At 40.9% G+C, this 19,033-nt stretch overlaps 1 protein-coding gene across 3 annotated transcripts; it reads right to left on the bottom strand.

Moving 5' to 3' along the window:
- Nucleotides 1–1,562: 1,562 nt before the first annotated feature.
- Nucleotides 1,563–17,064, bottom strand: LYRM7 (LYR motif containing 7). Of its 3 annotated transcripts, none has more exons than XR_006290876.1 (6): nucleotides 16,561–17,015; nucleotides 12,699–12,771; nucleotides 8,828–8,898; nucleotides 6,113–6,194; nucleotides 4,503–4,593; nucleotides 1,563–2,297 (listed from the first exon to the last, which is right to left on the bottom strand). XR_006290876.1 is itself a non-coding variant. In XM_043546569.1 (6 exons), exons 2-6 carry the CDS (start codon nucleotides 16,636–16,638, stop codon nucleotides 2,227–2,229), a joined length of 375 nt encoding a protein of 124 aa, XP_043402504.1. In that variant the 5' UTR covers nucleotides 16,639–16,680; nucleotides 16,712–16,957; the 3' UTR covers nucleotides 1,563–2,226. The 3 variants fall into 3 exon arrangements, 2 of the variants coding, with proteins under 2 accessions (XP_043402504.1, XP_007056850.3); XM_043546569.1 differs by lacking the exon at nucleotides 4,503–4,593 and having other exon boundaries at nucleotides 16,561–16,680; nucleotides 16,712–16,957; XM_007056788.4 differs by lacking the exon at nucleotides 4,503–4,593 and having other exon boundaries at nucleotides 16,561–17,064.
- Nucleotides 17,065–19,033: the final 1,969 nt, after the last annotated feature.

Here is a 19,033-nt window from a genome sequence, read left to right as displayed (position 1 = left end):
ACTTTTGTGCACTGCAAGCAGGAGATCCATGCAGAGGGACCTTTTTAGGTGTGGATCTGAGGGACACAATCTGGAACCATCTTTACTCAACAGTGTAGGGACTCACTGCATTAGAGGACCCATTAAGGTGTATGTTTCCTTTCAAAGGGAGTGCACACTTCAGTAATAATGACACATTGACAGCATACTGATCAGTTTAAGTATGGGTTGATTTCTATTCAATACTATTCCATATATTGCCTATCAAGGACTAAACAAACAGACATGTGCACAGTGGCAGAATAAGCACAAGTTTAGAGTGATATCGTCTCACAAAAACTATTTTCACTTGTACTGTGTACAGCTTCCTTAATATATATGGAAGACTGCCATCTACTGTTGATATCAGTATGTTTTTTATATATACAAACTTCGATATATACTTTCAGTAGGGCCTGCTCCAAGTCAAAGTGAAGTCAATTGGCCCATAGTAGCTAGTGAAACAGCAAGAACTAGATGGCTCTTTTTAAAAAAATGAAATAAGGTGACGTAGGTTGAATAAAAATTACTTTAAATAAGATAAATGTCAGGAAATCAGGTTGCTTGACACTTGCTTATTAAAAAGAACAGGAGTACTTGTGGCACCTTACAGACTAACAAATTTATTAGAGCGTAAGCTTTCGTGGGCTACAGCCCACTTCATCAGATGCACAGAATGGAACATATAGTAAGAAGTTATATACACACACACACACACACACACACACAGATAAGGTGGAAGTTGCCATACAAACTGTAAGAGGCTAATTAATTACAGTTTGTATGGCAACTTCCATCTTCTCTGTATGTATATCTATATCTCTTCTTACTATATGTTTCATTCTATGCATCCGATGAAGTGGGTTGTAGCCCACGAAAGCTTATGCTCTAATAAATTTGTTAGTCTCTAAGGTGCCACAAGTACTTCTGTTCTTTTTGTGGATACAGACTAACATGGCTGCTACTCTGAAACCTTGCTTATTAAAGAATTTCAGATTGAAGTAGAATAAAATAGATTGTTAATGTATAACTACTTTCTAATTTGAAGAATGACAGGATAAGGCAATTTTGTGAGTCAGAGTGAACATTTTACATTTTATGTAGTTAGTTTTGCTACTACATTCATTTGAATAATCTAACTAGATTTCCCCCCCCAATCATTTCTCTCTATCAAAATGTATCTATCAAATACTGGTTGGTTGCATCTTCCTCACTGACAGTACTTATATCAGGTTATTCCAAATAAATATTTTTTGAAACTAAAATGACTGGTTCCGGCAATGAGATGCATACACAGCCATGTTATTACCGATCACCACTTTGAATGTAACCAGCCTCTATTTTTGATAAATGCCTCAGTAAATCAATCTATGGTCATAACATGCAACATCTATGGGCATAACATGTTCTTTAGCATTATGGTCTACTTAACATAGCACAATTTGTTAGGCTAAGTTTCCTTGCTCCAGTGTGATCCAAATAGCCAAACCCAATACAGTCTTGTGTCACCCTTGCACATTAAAAATATAAACACAGACTCGTGCTATCTGTGAAGGCTGATAATTTATTTAGATATGCCTTTAAGAACCCTCATTTGCTACCAGTGCACTATCGCACAGCTAATGACAATTTCAGAAAACAGATCTGTGGTGCAATTTATACTTAAAAAGATAACTAGACAGCATAGTATGTTTTTTCACCATTATTTTTTATCAGTTTGTCAATATATTTGAATTTATAAATAAATATTTTCAGGACTGAACACTCTACTTCTATTTGTAATTATTATTATTATTTAACTTTGCAAAACCTCCGAAACACAATTAAACATTTTCTCTGGAGTCTTTTTTTCAGACTTGACAATACCCACTGCTGGCAGAGATAAAAAGAGTACACTTAGAATATTTTTAGAAAACAATATGGGACTTTAGTTTCTATGGAAATGTAATCCTTCCAAATGAAGAGAAGGGTCCTTCTGAAACACAGAACATCAATCTTGATTCTCTCAAATTCACCTTCCCAGTTCAGAGTACAAATCAGTGGATTGAGTTAATCTTTGTTTCCTGCCAAAAGGATTCGATATTTTCTAAGTTTAGTCTGAACACAGAAATTTCAGCTACTTGTTTTCAGGGATTTTGTTCCAGGAAATTAATTTTGTTTTGAGAAAAAAGAAAAAAAAAAAAAAGATGTACTTTAGTCCTTGAAGTTTCAAAGCTTTCGTGTTGGTGTATCACAGTAAGGAACATTGTCTAGTAGCAGATCTTTCCTGGGTATAAGCACTGTAACAAACAAACAAAATCAGTAAGAATAATATTTTATCATAACGATCTACAAAAATATACACGGCCTTTAATATTTTTACAAGCAATGAATTAGCACTATTGTAATTTCCTAAGCCAACAAAAATGTACTAACATTTTACCTTCTGTTCATCAGAAATCTCTTCCACCTCCTCCACCTAATTTGCTGTTAAAAACATCCTTGAAAATATTTTAACTGTCTATCATTGCTACATTTAGCCATTTCTCATGTGAAGACATATTAGCAAAACAGGATAGCAAATTATAACGTTTCTGGCAATCCTGATTCTAATGTATTTAAAACATACTTTAAAATATACAGATACCTCCTTTACAATCTGTAACATTTATCAATGCTGTACCTGTTCTTTTAAGAACAGCAGAAAAATCAAGCATCAGGTGACATTTATTGCAGGAGAAAAGAGCAGTGTGTTGGATTTTTCTTGGCTGTGCACTGTGCTAACTGCCCTTGGCTCTAATAAAGTTTTGACCATCTGGCTCCTTGGATATCCACTTGGGAGTTCTGCACCTGAGGGCTGTCAGATTTGTACAACTGGCACCACTTACAAGCTGAGGCACCATGGCCGCAAACACAATCCTGTACTTTGACTAGTCAGGCAAGTACTAAACAAAGGTACAGTAAACTTCTAAAACACTCCAAATTCCATTCCAAGTGTGTAATCAGTCACATCTCATCCAAAGTATGCTGTTTTTCCATATATTATAGAAAAAGCAAGGAAATTGCTTCCCTTGAAGCTGCATTTCTTTTTCATTTTCTGGCCATGGTACTAAAACAGTATTTAACACATGTTTAAATGGATTGAATAATATTTTGTTTGTGTTTTACCTATGAAGGAAACATTTGTGCCCCAGTGTTCACATGTATTTTTTTCCTCTACGTTTTAGGGACAAGACTGTGTGCATGAGAGAGAAATACAAGTATCAAACAGGAGAGAGGAGGAAGAACGGACAAATAAAAACAACGATGAGTCCGTTGGCACCTTAAAGACTAACAGATTTATTTGATGCATCTGAAGAAGTGCGGTTTTTTACCCATGAAAGCTTATGCCCAAATAAATCTGTTAGTCTTTAAGGTGCCACCGGACTCCTCATTGTTTTTGTGGATACAGACTAACCCAGCTACCCCTCTGATACTTGGACAAATAAAAAAAGACTGATGGGGACAGAACCTCCTAACCTCTCACTGAAAAATAAAGTTTGGCACACATCTCACCCATCACTATAGCAAACACAAAGTCAAAACCATCAGGATGCATTGCATATTTGGTAAATTAGGGTGAGAAAAGCTCTGCTTGTATCAGTTTGCTCTGCAAAATAAAAATAAGTTGACTGGCGCCAACTCTCTTGTACAACAGTGGATAATTTGACTTGACAGGCTGCACAGCAATGTCTCAAAAAATCTGTTTGGTGATATTCTGAATAATGTGACTAACACAAGCTCTTAGCTGCAAATCTCTTTTCGTTAGCATTTTTAAAATTTTTTTCAGACATGACTGTCCAGTGCTGGCAGAAATAAAAGAAGAGTACATCTAGGATATTTTTAGAGAACAATATAGGACATTAGTTTCTATGAAAATGTAATCCTTCCCAATGAAGTGCATCTTAATATCCCTCTCTGCACGACAGCATAATATTCTGATCACAGTTTCATAAACTCTTTAATGGTATTCCAAGAACAACCGATGAGATCAGGAATGTAGTCAATGCCATAGAACTGTAGGTCCATCTAGTTCAGCATGCTGGATGATAGTGATCAGTACCAGACGCTTCCGAGAAAGGTGCAACAAACCAACTACTGGATAGTTATGGAATACCCTGTTCACAGAGAAAGACTCTTCTTAGCCTCTGGCACTTAGTAATTGGCCTATTACCATGAAGCATAAGGGTTTGTGTACGCTTTCTAAAAAACGCTTTGCTTTTATCCCATCTAATGTAACCATTAATTCTTTCATTATGCAGCTGAACATCTACTTTCTTTTTTGAACTCCAAGCTCTTGGCCTCAAAGGTATTTTGTGTCAGTAAGTGCCACAACTTAATGATGTATTGCGTAAAACAGAGATGCCTTTCCTTTTATCAGTTTTAAATTACTGTCTTTCTAACATCCTGGAATGTCTCCTTTTTCCTTTATAATGTGAACATGTAAATAGGAGTACCCTATTTATCTTTATTACTATTCATTACATTCTGAACTTCTAGAATGACCCCTTTGATCCATCTCCTTTATAACAATTCCATTCTTTTACTTAGGAGAACCTAGAAATAAACAGCAGAAGAATAAAGAGATAGACATGCCCAATTTCTTTATTGTTCTTGCAAAAAGGGGATTTCAAACCATAGACCACAACTTCGTATTTGGGTACAGGGATCCAAAGCCTTCTCAATCTGACATACAGTCCAAATCATACACTTAATGCATAATTTTCACACTTTTTTTTTTTTTAATACTCAGGCTGACTTCAGCTGGCCAGTTAAACAACTATGAAGAAAAAGTAAAAATTTTCATTAAGGTGGTGCTTAGAGGCCCCATCATGCTACATGCTGTAAAACACAGAGTAAGAGGCAAAGCTTGAACTCATTCAAGACTGACAGAGAGGAAACACTAACAAGTTAGAAATTCCAAAGAGACATCCTTAAGGTTTTATGTACCATTAGGCATTAAGGAAGTTGACAGAAAGGACGACACCTTGCTTAAATGAGTTTGTCACTGTTTATTACACAAAAGAAGAGACATAAAAATGATACAGGGAGCACTTAGACTTTCCCTGTAACCTGAGTCAGATCTAGAACACACTTCTGACATACATAGAGATGTGAAACTGATCCACAATGCATGGGTTTAAGTTTTATTGAAAATAGACAAAGAAAGTTAAATACATAAAAGGCACTCATATCAATTAAAGTTTCAGGATACAGAACTTCATGATGTTGACTCTAATTTAGTTTTCCTACATGGGAGATAAATGACTCCTAGAGCTTAAGGCCAGCCTCTACCAATCCCATTCCTTCTCCCTCTCATCCTGGTTCACTCCTCATTGACCCACACTCAGTCCTCATACATTATTTCCTTTTCTTCATTCTCTCACCTTAGCAGAGGGATGGCCCATCTGGGATAGAATTTAATTTCCCCAAATGTAGGAGATGGAGAGGAGCTGCTTCAGACTGTATCTATTTTCCCCACAGTGGTGGCAACACAAAGCAAGAGCAGGTGCCTACAACAGTGCCCATTTCCCCAGCAGATGCAGAAAGAGGGGGGAAATGGGCAATTTTTATGGTGATAATGACAGCAGGAACAGGCTTCCCCGCAACAGGAGATGAAAGAAGGAAGAGGGTGAAGGCTCTCCTGAAGTGTGTCACAGACTGAGCTCTCTGGGATGCCTGAAAGCCATGAACACGCATGCTTAGAGGGAACACCAATCACATGTAGGACTATGGGAAACTTGAGGGCCTGTACAAGACTTTTTTGGGGTTTATACTGGTTCACTTTTTGAGTTTGACAATTTCAGATTTGAATTAACCCAATACTGCAAAGTTTTGACTGGCGCTGGGTCAAAACCAATCAAGCAAGCATCACAAATCTTCCACCAGACACCATAATTCAGCCTAGCCTCTCAAATCTAAATGATCCTGGCCCAAGTTTGGGATAAATAATATACAACATGAAAACAAAAGGAAACACACACCCTCAGTTTCAGGTTTTGTCACTGACGTTCAGCACAGTTCTAAATACCATTAAAAAAGAAAAAAAAAGGAGATGCTGGGCAGCTCTACTTACTCAGACTGTCAGAACCTGTGTGAAGTCCCTGTATAACAGATGTTCTGAGTAGAACTTCAACATCTGAACCTATTTTCATAAGCTGGTAAAGAAAAAACGGAGCAATTAAAACAGTGCAAAATTACTCTTGTAGACATTTGCCATGTTTGGTAAGTATATAAAAATACTGACGACATTTCATTTATCGTCTGAATAATAGGGCATCTTGTATTTACATAGTGCTTTTTATCCTGGAGGATCCCAAAGTGCTTATGAATCGATACATAAGTCACTCTGGTGTACAGTTGCCTGGGATGGAAAAAGTCTATTGTTTGATAACACACACAGCAATAGAAAATACTGTATTTAATTGAAACTGTAGGAGGATATTTAGGTAGGTGGATTACCAGAGTAATTATATTTTAATTTGTGTCCAATTATCCTGAACTCCAGGAGGAACATCTTGCAAGAATTGTCATCAGGCAGTCAGGTTCTTTACAGTTCTGGTACGTTTTGGACTTCTCTCCCTTCTTTTCCTCCCCAATCTGAGAAGAGGAGTCAGTGGTGCCACAGGAAGGAGACCAAAAGCAGCAGGAGTGGCTGGGGGAAGGGGCAGTCCCCCTCTCCCTAGAGATCAGCAGTATTAGGAGTGTGTGGTTACAACACTGTAATCCTTTTCCTATCGGAGAGGAAGCATGACAGAGGTCTCCATGTGCATGCCCCTTGCCAAAGACAGTACTTGTTAATTGGCTAGTACTTATCTGTATGCAGCACCTTCCTGCAATGTATACAGCTGCACAAGTGAGAAGCCTAGGGGGAACAGAGTTTCTTACATTGCAAAATTTCTCAGGTAGTTATTCTTCACTTCTTGTCCTAAAAAGCTGTTTAATATCATGGGCTGGAAAACGTGCTATAATCTACTCTGGCAGTGGATGAAACAACAAATAAATATGGTCAAGATTTTGAAAAATGGATGCCTGAAGTTAGGCACTGAGGTCTATACATGGATACCTGAATAGGAGGCCTGATTTTCAGAAGTACAGAGGTACTTGGGGCCGAACAGTTTTGATTGTGTCTGTAAAGCACTCTTTGGTCCAATTCTTCTGCATTAACGGCACTTCAGCATATAAATGCACAATAAATTATTAAACGTGACAGGTTGTGTTTTTTTTCCCCCACCATGGATACCATCATGGCCTTGCTGGAGACCAAGAATTTTATCCACTGATGTTTCACTCAATGAATAGGCCAATTAACTAGCATCAAAAGAAGAGTCAATATTAAACATGTGCACTTTGTAGATCACCACTCCATACAAATGTAGCTTTGGAAATTTTACCTGGCATCTTATCTGTACATCAGTTAAAACAGTGTCATATCATTAAATTAAAAAATAGAATAGAAGACAGAACTTGATGCCTAGGACACACGCACAGAAATATTGTTGCTGTTGCTGAGCAACAATCAGACACGTTACAGAGAGTCCTGAACGAATGTTCAGAAGCGTTAACGTCAGTGATATGTGGGTGCTAGGATGCAAAGTACTGAACTGATTGTCTTAGTTTGTTTTTTTTCTACAATATATGCTGACATATAGATGTGGTTTCTTCTAAGGCCTCCCCTTGTGGACTCAGGAGGAGTAGCATACATATGTCTACAAGAGGATTTCTAAAGAGAGAATTCAATGAATTGGAAAATATGCTGAATTAGAAGAGTGACAACAATTAATTCACTTCTTCAGCACGTATGGTAAAATAAAACCTCCAGTTCACATTGTTTCAGTGTTAATAATTGCAGGCCCAAGAAAATTCACAATCTTACTGCTAATTAAAAAGACTTTGCAAACAGCTGGGAGAGTCTGAATTATATAGTGAGCTAAAAGGATTTTCTACACTGTAGTCCCTTAATTTACCAGAGAGATAAAGAAAGGTGAGATAATTAATGCATCTGTATTAACAACTCAATCACAAGCACTTCATTATTTGGGAGGAAAGGAGTTTGTGATATGATATGAGTCAGAACTACTAGGCCCTATTGCCAGCTTTGCCAATAACAGACTACATCTACACTAATGAGCTAGGGGGTGTGATTCCCATCTTGCATACACATACTCATTCTACTTTGATGTGAACTAGCATAAGTACATGTACACGAGCTGGGAATCATACCTCTAGCTCATAGCATAGATGTAGCCACACTGTGTGACACTGGGCAAGTCACTTAACCTCTGTGCCCCATTTCACCCATCTGTAGAGTGAGTATAAGCGAGTCATTCATAGATTTTAAGGCCAGAGGGCCCACAATGATCATCTACTCTGATAACCAGTCTAATACTTAGCTTGATTGCATAAGGAGAAACAAGCAAAATATTTGCATTAAATGGACAATTTGGAAAAACAATTCTAATTTTGTTATGAACTTGAAAATAGGCAGAACAAAAATGGCTTTGAATTGTAAACATGGAAAACTGTTTTTCTTGCAGTTTTTAATGTGAAAAGTGACATCTGTAATTTTTACATAAACTGAGGGTGAAAGCAGGACTCAAAATAGAAAATAAGTTTGTACACAAAGTTTCATGAAATTAACATTCTGAAATTCACAAAGTTCTGGTTGCGCCGCTCAATTAGTGTTTGCAAAGTATTCTGAGACCCTTTGATAAAAGATGCTGCTATGTGAATGTAAAGTATTATTAGACTTAATAGTATAAAATGGAGAACAGCATCACAATGAAAGTACCTCTGCTATTCTTTCAGAAGAGGTCTCATCTTGATGGTTTCTGAATTCTTCATTTATCTTTTGTCTTGCAGCTAAAGGGGGCAAGTAAAATAAAGTTGTTTCGGTTGTTTTTTTTTTTAAATTTCCTCACTTTATTATCAGTTCTTTGTCATTGGCTCAAAACCCACATTCCTTAGCAGCTAAAACCCATCTTCAGTAGACAAATTTGCCCCTTGTTTGTTGGTGCTGCTCTACAGCCATGGTCCTTTTACTACCTATCCTCTTCATGTTTCACTCAGACCACAGCCTTGTACTTCAAGATCTCTGTGGAACTTGAGTGATAGCATGTTTTATTCCCACACCAATCACACCAGAAATGTGTTGTAATATGATATGTTTTTTAAAAAAAGAAGCTCAAAATACTACTATATATCACTAGTATTTGTATCTGCTCAGTTCAAATATGCATGTTCACTGTATGATGGAGTTGTGTTACTCATTTTAAGAACAACCGTCACAAAGATGAACAAGTTGGGTGTTTGGTAGCCTAGGACACGCTCAGATTAGGCTGAGATTCACTGTTTTAGAAAATCAACAAGACTACAATTTTAAAACCATGGTTCTGTTCTACTTAACATTTTTTCATAATATTACAGTTTACAAAATTATTTACTGGCTTGATTCTAGCCAGAGATGTAATTTAATCTTTGGGAAGATGTGGGTAAGGGGCAGCATGGATAAGGGAGAGATTCCCCCTTACTTCTCTGAGATGGGTGAAGGGGAAAATCACAACAATTTGAGGCAAATACTCTTTAATCATTATTTCCCTCCCTGCCTTGTTCCTCTATTCCAGACCTGCTCATGTGAGTGACAGATTGCTGCCATTAACAGAAAAATATTCAACCATTTGTTTTAAGGGAAAAAACAAATGTACAAAAAATTTACAAATAAAAGTACAAAAAAGGGACAAAATTGGCCTTCCAAGCTTTATGAAGTTCTTTAACAGTTAACTAATAATTTATTTGCAGAGTATGAAAAGTTGCATTTTGGTTGCCCAGTGGACTGCTATGCACTAAACAAATTTATTTGCCTTTGACAGGACTTATAAGAGACTGAAATCAGAGCCCACGGTATTTTGTTTAAAATAGACCGTCAACTCCCTAACAGTAAGTGATGTGTCCCTCTCATCTCTGTGCTGGGAAATAATCTATGAAAATCATGAGATGAAATGAGACTATTACAAACTGACATTGTTTCTCTGCTTATTAATAAAATATACACTCCAGTGAACAAATGAAAACAATTACTTTCTGAAGAGATGAACTACTGAGCTACTGGGACTGATATTTCTTTAGCTCAATATAACTGAAAAGCATTTTGAAGCACTACAGGATGCACAACCACTCAATTTGCTCAATGACGGGATGACATTCTTAGCCCACTAATTTTAGACGGAGGATGCTTCATATTTGAACAATTCTCTGAAACAACATATGCAAGGGAAGGAGGCTGATTATAATGCTGACCTTTTTCCTTAACACATTTTAAAAAAACGTATTAAGGGAACTATAAAAAAATCTCCTCCTTGCTTGGCTGCATACAGCTCATCTTGCCACCTTCCACTCTCTCCAAAAGGCTGCTGTTAAGAAGTTTGTTCCTTTCTTACACTGTTCTAACCATGCTAATCTCCCATGTACCTTCAATCTCTCTTACTTTTCTTCCACATAGGGCTGGTCTACACACAGTTACTGTGCTAATATAACTATTCTGGGTTACTAAAAAATCTTCTAAGTAGTAAAGGTAAAGCATGACCCCGAGTGTGACTGGTATAGCTTAAGCTTTTTAGAACACTGCACAAGACCAAGCAAGCTTAAACTACGCTCATATAAGGAGATTAATATCTGTCCATGTCCATGCTAGGGAGCTATATCACTTTTTAAACTCATATAGTTATAGCAGTACAAAAAGCTGTGTAGATCAGCCCTTAAGGTATGGCTTCTAAAACTCACTTTCAAAGCCCTGTATAATTACACCACTGGCTCTTCCCCTCTGTCATTCCCTTCTGCTCCCTGGCTCTTTCCATCCCAACCATTGCTTTTGTAGTCTTCTCTCTCTTTCCACTTGGCACCTTCTTCTATGCCAGTGCTTACACTTAGTATAGGAGAGATGCCTTTCTAAGTCACCCCTTTTTCCTTCAAATCTCTCCAAAAAATAGAAATAGAAAACAGAAAAAGATCACTAATTTTCCCCCAAGGCTTTTCAACAACACCTTTACAGTGAGAACTGATCTGCTTCAAAAACAAACCATCATCCACTATACTACAAACTTGTTAAAAATACCTGTAACCAGGTACAGTCAGGACCAGGACCATTTCTTCTTAGTATTAGAACAGAGAGTGCTCAATAAAGTTTTGTGAGGCATGCCTGGGAGTTGGGAACCTCAGGGCTTCTGGTTCTGTAGCAGCCTGTCAAGTAGAGTGCCCCCAAGTTGGAGACCCCAGGGCTTCCAGGGTCTACTGCTCTGGGCAGTCTGCCCCACTCCCTCTTGTGAAGAATTTGGAAATATTTTGGTCTGTGTTCCCAACTGGAACAAAACCAAATTTCAAAATATTAAAATCCTCTGTGAAACAAAATTACGTTTCTCTGCACAGCTCTCACAAAAAAGTGATCATGATGCATCCTCTTATTCTAGTAACTCAAAAAGACTGACAAACTGAAGTATTTAAATGGATGAGGTTTTTTTCTTTGTTTTTGCTTAGGTAACCGAACACCACAGTAGTAGTGGTAGTGATCTGTTTTATCACACTTGTGACTCAAATTGATGACCTCTTCCATCTGTGGGGAAGGTATGAGTATCAGAGGGAAAATTACTTTTTGTAGTGACCCGGTCACTCCCAGTCTTTATTCAAGCTTAATTTGATGGTGTCAAGGCTGCAAATTAATTCTAGTTCTGCAGTTTCTCGCTGAAGTCTGTTTTTGAAGTTTTTTCAAATTAGGCCTGAATAAAGACTGGGAGTGACTGGGTCACTACAAAAGTAATTTTCCCTCTGTTGATACTCACACCTTCTTGTCAACTTTTGGGAATGGGCCACATCCATCCCGATTGAATTGGCCTTGTTAGCACTAACCCCCAACTTGGTAAGGCAAATCTCATTTTTTCATGTGCTGTATATTTATACCTGCCTACTGTATTTTTCACTCCACGCATCTGATGAAGTGGCTTTATAGCCCACAAAAGCTTATGCCCAAATAAATTTGTTAGTCTCTAAGGTGCCACAAGAACTCCTCATTGTTCCATCCATTTGCTCCCTGGACCAGCAGAGGCTACATGCAAACTTCACTCACAAAAGAAGAAAGAGTGCTTTGCCCTGTTTGACTGAACCCCTTAAGCTGATTAAACAACAGCAGCTTCCATCTAGTTCAAGTCCCCTCAGACAGAGGGATGATAGTTGCATTAAGACAGTGGTTCTCAAAGCCGGTCCGCCGCTTTTTCAGGGAAAGACCCTGGCGGGCCGGACCAGTTTGTTTACCTGCCGCAGCCGCAGGTTCGGCCGATCGTGGCTCCCACGGGCCGTGGTTCGCCATTCCAGGCCAATGGGCGCTGCGGGAAGTGGCGCGGGCCAAGGGACGTGCTGGACGCCCTTCCCGCAGCCCCCATTGTCCTGGAGCAGTGAACCGCAGCCAGTGGAAGCCGCGATCGGCCGAACCTGCGGATGCAGCAGGTAAACAAACCAGTCTGGCCCGCCAGGGGCTTTCCCTGAACAAGCGGCGGACCGGCTTTGAGAACCACTGCTCTAAGAGACCTTCATGACAGGGGCATGCAGAAGGGAGGAGGGTCCTTAGAGCTTTTGTAGAGATGCAGAGGATCCACTAGGAAGACAAAAATTCTTACCTTCTAGGGCTCTGGCATCATTTTTAAAAACCTGTTGCCGTGTTCTGTGCAATGCTCTGAAAAGCTTCAAAACCTGTTAACAAAATACAAGTCAACAATAAATGTGTTGTTTGTTAATAGGATTTTTTAAATAAAATTAATATTTTTGCAATTAAAAAGGTATTTTGTTTGTATTCTATTGTTTCCTCCATAGCAGCTGGAGTCGACTCATTCTGTCAGAAATGTAATCTCAATTCTTGATCAGACTTTTTTAAGATAAAACAGAGATATAGAACACAGAAGAGATGACAATTCTGGATATCTAAAATACAGTAGAACCTCAGAGCTACAAACTGAGCGGTCAACCATACACCTCATTTGAAACTGGAAGTATGCAATCAGGCATCAGCAGACACACACACACACAAAGGCAAATACAGTACAGTACTGTGTTAAATGTAAACAACTAAAAAAAATAAAGGGAAAGTTTAAAAAAAGATTTGACAAGCTAAGGAAACTGTTTCTGTGCTTGTTTCATTTAAATTAAGGTGGTTAAAAGCAGCATTTTCCTCCTGCATAGAAAAGTTTCAAAGCTGTATTAAGTTAATGTTCTGTTGTAAACTTTTGAAAACAACCATAACATTTTGTTCAGCATCACGAACAACCTCCATTCCTGAGGGTACGTAACTCTGAGGTTCAACTGTAATTGAAGACACAAAAGAAGTTTTGGTACTATTTCAAGTCACCATTTTGACCTCTATGGCCCTACCCCTGCAAACAGACCAGCACAAAGACAGTCATGCCTGTAAAGTAAAAGTTTACAGGATATGGGCTTACAACTGTACAGTAATAGCCACCCAAGTAAGTGGCAATCATGGGTAACATCAGAGATTAGTTTTACTATTAAATATTAGATACTACACTACCAAAAACCTGGACCAGCAGAGACTACAGTTCTGACAGACTATAGTTCAATAGTTCTGAAATACTGACAGAATCAACTCAGTTACTGGAGAGTGTCACAAAACTGAATGAATAAGATGACCTCAAACACCAGCTTGGAAAGCTTATGTCCAAACATTACATTTTCAATAGAACCACTTAGTGTAAACATAAAAAAAAAAAAAATGTACAGCAAAACCCATACAAGATCAGTAGGTATTGACATGTCTTTGGTCAGGAGAATCCACTCAAAAAGACTGAATTACATGATGCAAATACAGATGCAAAAAGAGTTATTAAAATTATTATTATTAAAGGTTATTATAAGCATGCCTATGCTTTTACTGAATTTTAGTAGATACTTATAAACATCATATGTTTATGGAATAGGATAATTCATATGCTTATGGTTTTGGTTGAAATGTTCATGCTAATTAAGGAAATTCCTAGGAAATCTCTGCTCTCTGTCAACCAAGGACAAGCACCAGAAGTGTCAGAGGAGGATACCTCCTTAGCCATAAAGCCATATTTATTACTTTCAAGTATATTTACACAGACTCTGGAATGCATCTTTATAGCATCTAGTTAGTTTTAACATTCCATATTTTCTTATATAGACATCTTTCAAATTATAGTATAAATGTGTTAGTTACTGAGTTGTGCCTTGTATAGAATATTTATTAGAAGTGTTTAACTTCAAAATGTAAGTGTACTACAAATGGTAGGTTATAAATCTATGAGTCATTTGTTCAAAAGGGCGAACAACCTACAAGGGGATTGTCAAAGAACAGGGGACTTCCACCCTGTAGAAGATACCAGTTTGGTATAGACATGATTTTTATCTCAAGAAAACAAACATTGTATGATATTTATGTTTTAGAAAGAGACCTGTTTGTGTCAAAGAGTGAAGGCTTTAGTCAGGATACTCCAAAGGGAGGTGGTGCTTGGAATGTATTATCAGAGCTGTAAACTAAGTAATACAAGTGGGTCTCTTCATCCCACCTCTCGGGGGTGAGGTGGGGGTGGGAAGCCCCTTAATTTTAAACCCACACAAAAAATTCTAAAAATATTCTTATTTAAACTGATTTCTTTTATAAACTCTCTAAAATCCTTATTCTTTAAATGTTAAGGAGAACTTATGTGATTGGGAAATGTTTTACAGAAGTTATTGGTTTCTTCTAACCAACAGAAAAGGTGAAAGTTTTTCTTGTCTTCAAATTCCTAAGATGAACAACTTCTTCTGAGATGCAGATTTGCAAGTATTATATCTAAATGCAAGCATTAATGCCTGCACCCTAGTATCTTTAGCATACTGGTCTACAGTTGATAAATGCAAAGTAATGCACATTGGAAAACATAATTCCAACTATACATATAAAATGATGGGGTCTAAATTAGTTGTTACCACTCAAGAAATATCTTAGGAATCACTGTGGGTAATTCTCTGAAAACATCCACACAATGTGCAGCCGAAGTCAAAAAAGGGAACAGAATGTTGGGAATCATTCATAAAGGGATAGATACTAAGACAGAAAATATCATATTGCCTCTATATAAATCCATGGTACGCCCACATCTTGAATACTGAGCATAGATCTGGTCATCCCATCTCAAAAAAGATATACTGGATATTGGAAAAGGTTCAGAAAAGGGCAACAAAAATGATTAAGAGTATGGAACGGCAGCCATATGAGGAGAGATTAATAAGACTAGGACTTTTCAGCTTGGAAAAGTGTCGACTAACGGGGGATATGATAGAGGTCTATAAAATCATGACTGGTGTGGAGAAAGCAAATAAAGAAGTATTATTTACACCGTCTCATAACACAAGAACTAAGGGTCATCACATGAAATTAAACAGCAGCAGGTTTAAAACAAACAAATGGAAGTATTTTTTTCACACAACGCACAGTCACCTGTGGAACTCTTTGCCAGAGGACATCGTGAAGGCCAAGACTATAATAGGGTTCCAAAAAAACAAACAAACAAAAAAACCAACCCTCAAAAAACCCTACACCCCTAGATATTAGCAAGGATGGGCAGGGATGGTGTCCCTAGACTCTGTTTGTCAGAAGCTGCGAATGGGTGACAGGGGATGGATCACCTGATAATCACCTGTTCTGTTCATTCCCTCTGGGGCACCTGGCATTGGCCACTGTCGGAAGACAGGATACTGGGATAGATGGACCTTTGGTTTGACCCAGTATGGCTGTTCTTATGTACAGTACAATATTATCAAAAAGAATGAGCAGTACTTGTGGCACCTTAGAGACTAACAAATTTATTTGAGCATAAGCTTTCGTGGGCTAAAATCCACTTCATCGGATGCATGCATTGGAAAATACAGTAGGAAGATATATATATATATATATACACAGAGAACATGAAAAAATGGGTGAGAGCTCTCTCGTCGAGGTAATTAGTCCACCTCAAGGAGAGGCAGAAGCTACGTTGAGGGGAAAGCATCTCCCGCTGACATAGCGCAGTGTCGACACTGCAGTAAGTCGATGTAAATTACGTGACTGGGAAAGGGAGGGATTTACACCCCAGAGTGACATAAGTTATGTTGACTGAAGCTATAGTGTAGACAAGGCCTCAGGCTTATAGGCACAGGATAAGCAGCACCGGTGCAGCCCCCACAACTACTCCAGCATGGGGAGTCGGTGATTTCTGAGGGCAGGCTTGAGAAATCAAGCTCAGGACTCCGCCATCTGCCCCAAGCTGGGCCTAAGCCTGTTACAGCACCTGGCCAACCTCCCCTATCCTCGCAGTGCGCTGGAGGCCACAGGTACGGCGGGCGAGGGGAGATCATGGGCCTTGCCAACCCTTGTGGGGAGGGACATACCACGGCCCGGAGCCGCAGGACCCGGCCCTACGCAGTCTGTCACTGACTCTTGTTCGTGCTCAGCAAGCGGGGCATGGCGCATGCGCGCTCACTCACCTCCGCCCGACTCCCCAACGCTACAGTGGCAGTCGCAGGCTCAGCGGAACCACGCCCACACCCTCCCAACTCGCTCATGAGGAGCAAATCGGCAGGTCACATTCCAGCCCCTGTAGCGTCTCAGCACCGCCTCCTCTGCCTCCGCTAGGGAGCGGCGAGGCGGAGAGGACGTTACTGGACGTACCTGCGCCGAACGTTTCCTTGCGCTCCACTGGTGGCGGCGGCGGCGAGGCTACTTCCGGGTGCAGCGGGCGTTTGTGCCCGCTAGAGCCGTGTCCCCTGAACACTGGTTCCGGACAGAGCTGTGCCCCGGAGCCGTGAGCGGGTGAGGGGCCAGAGGGCGTGGCTAGGCTGGAATAAGGAGAAAGAAACGTGATTGGCTAATAAATTTCCCGTGTTCTATTCCGTGGCCCTACGCAGGCGGTGCTGTGGCTGGGCTCCCCGTCCAGGCAACAGGCAGAGTCTGGGACCCCGCAGCGCTGTCAGGGATGCCCTGGCTGCCCAGCTCCACACTGCCAGCCCCAAGCCTCCCAACGGCAGCAGGCGGGGCCCAGCAGCCACGAGATTGGCTAAAAAACATGAGATTTAAACCTGGTGGCTGTTGTTGGGTGTGGCCGGGTTGAGGCCGCCCTCGGGAAGCATGAGGGTTAGAAAGCGACATCTCTCCCGTAACAACATGCCTCCCGGAGTTTGGGCTTTTAGAAAGCACCATACATTGCAATGTGGCTCTATGTGCTACTGCAGGCTGCTTGTGCATAAATTAAACTGCACCTTGAATGCACGGGGGCCCATGCCAACTTGCCCGTACACCAGCTGAAACACTTGTATGCATGTCAATGGGAGTTGGGTCAGACCTTGAACTAAAAGTAGTGAGTTGCACCAAGCATCTGCAGGGCCGGATTAACCTTTTGTGGGGCTGGCTCCAAACATATCTGTGGGCCCCCATGAGGGCAATGGCACATGGCGTGGGGAGGTCAGTCTCCGGAGCGAGGGATCAGCTAGAGGCAATGGGGTATGGCATGGCAGGGGAAGCCCCACTCCACCCAATGCGAGGGCACTATTTACAAACCGGCAGTTGCCAGATGCACAGTGGGTTGCCCGGCCGTGTGCTGCCAGCAAGCCCCTTCTCTTCGGGGGTGGGCCTATGCCACACCACACAGCCCCCCCTGCCCAACACCCCATGACTCCCTGTGGCCAGAGGTCTCACAGACCCACTATACCCAGCGCCCCCCAAGACCCACCCACAAATGCACAGCGGCCTGCACACCACCACCCCTGCCCACAGCCCTACCACAACTGCCCAGCATCTCCCACAGAACCCCCACTCCCAACACACACACACATCTTCCCCACCCCTTCTCAGCTCAGCACCATCCCCAGATTTCCCACAGACCCACTCCCCCAAGCCCTGCCTCCCGGCCGCACTCAGCAGCCCTGCTGGGAGGCGACTGTGTCTGCCGCGCTGAGCCGGCAGCGCAGCCAGGGCTGGTCCCAGGGCCAAGAATTGCTCTGGCTCCTTGGGAGTGGTGCGATCAGCCAGGCAAGAGCTAGTCCCGGATGGGGTCCCTCAAGACGCACTTGCCTGGAAGGGCCCAGCCAAGCCCTCCACACTGTTTCCCCCACCCACACACACACCAGTCCCAGGAGGCTCAGCTCCGGGGAGACAGGTGGGGCCCCACAGGTGGTGGGAAGCAGAGACTGTCCAGAGCCAGAGGTACACTGGGGTCCAGCCAGGGGCTGAGAGGAGCAGGGGATGGGGCCATGGAGCGGAGAGGAGCCCTCGACCAGTTGGCGGGCAGCCCGAGAGGAGCAAGTGGTGGGTGGGGGGAGCCAGAGGGGTCTTGGGGCGCAGTGCAAGTGGAGCAGGCCGGGGCCCCTTCTGAGCATGGGCCTGGCTCCATGGAGCCACTGGAGCCATTGTAAAACCGGCACTGAGCAGCTGAGAACTGGGCTCTGTGCTGGGCTCTTTAGGTTTTGTATCCCATAACAGGGTTTCTGAGGGGGAAAAGTATTTTTAATGAGATTTTAAATTATGTTGTTAAAAGTCTTCAGAGTCAGTAAAACCCTAGGGATCCTAAAACCACCAGACTGTAAATGACATGGAAAATGGTATAATTTGCTATTTTTTTGGTGAAGAAAACATTCAGTTTTCAAACTCGTAACTGGAAAGTCATCAGTTTCCAGCCAATTAACAGATTTATGTTGCACAGCTGCTTTTTACTCCCTACCCAGTGTTTAACTCTGCTTATACTTAATTTCCATTTCCAAAGAAATTGTGGTCATCTAGATAATTAAGACTTATTTGTCAGAACTGATTTGGGAGGAGTGTATCATTTTCTTTTGTTTATAAAAAACAACCAAAAAAATCCGGAGCGTACATCTTTTCGTTTCAGCATGAGAGAACATTCAGATGGGTACTGAGGAAGAACCTCAGAGTTGAAGCACCTGCTGTATTTTTGATCACTGAAAATTA

This window comes from Chelonia mydas, chromosome 5 (assembly GCF_015237465.2).
Source record: "Chelonia mydas isolate rCheMyd1 chromosome 5, rCheMyd1.pri.v2, whole genome shotgun sequence".
Classification (NCBI taxonomy): Eukaryota; Metazoa; Chordata; order Testudines; family Cheloniidae; genus Chelonia; species Chelonia mydas.
Note: the sequence above shows the minus strand (reverse complement) of the source record. Positions and strands in the feature narration are given on the sequence as shown.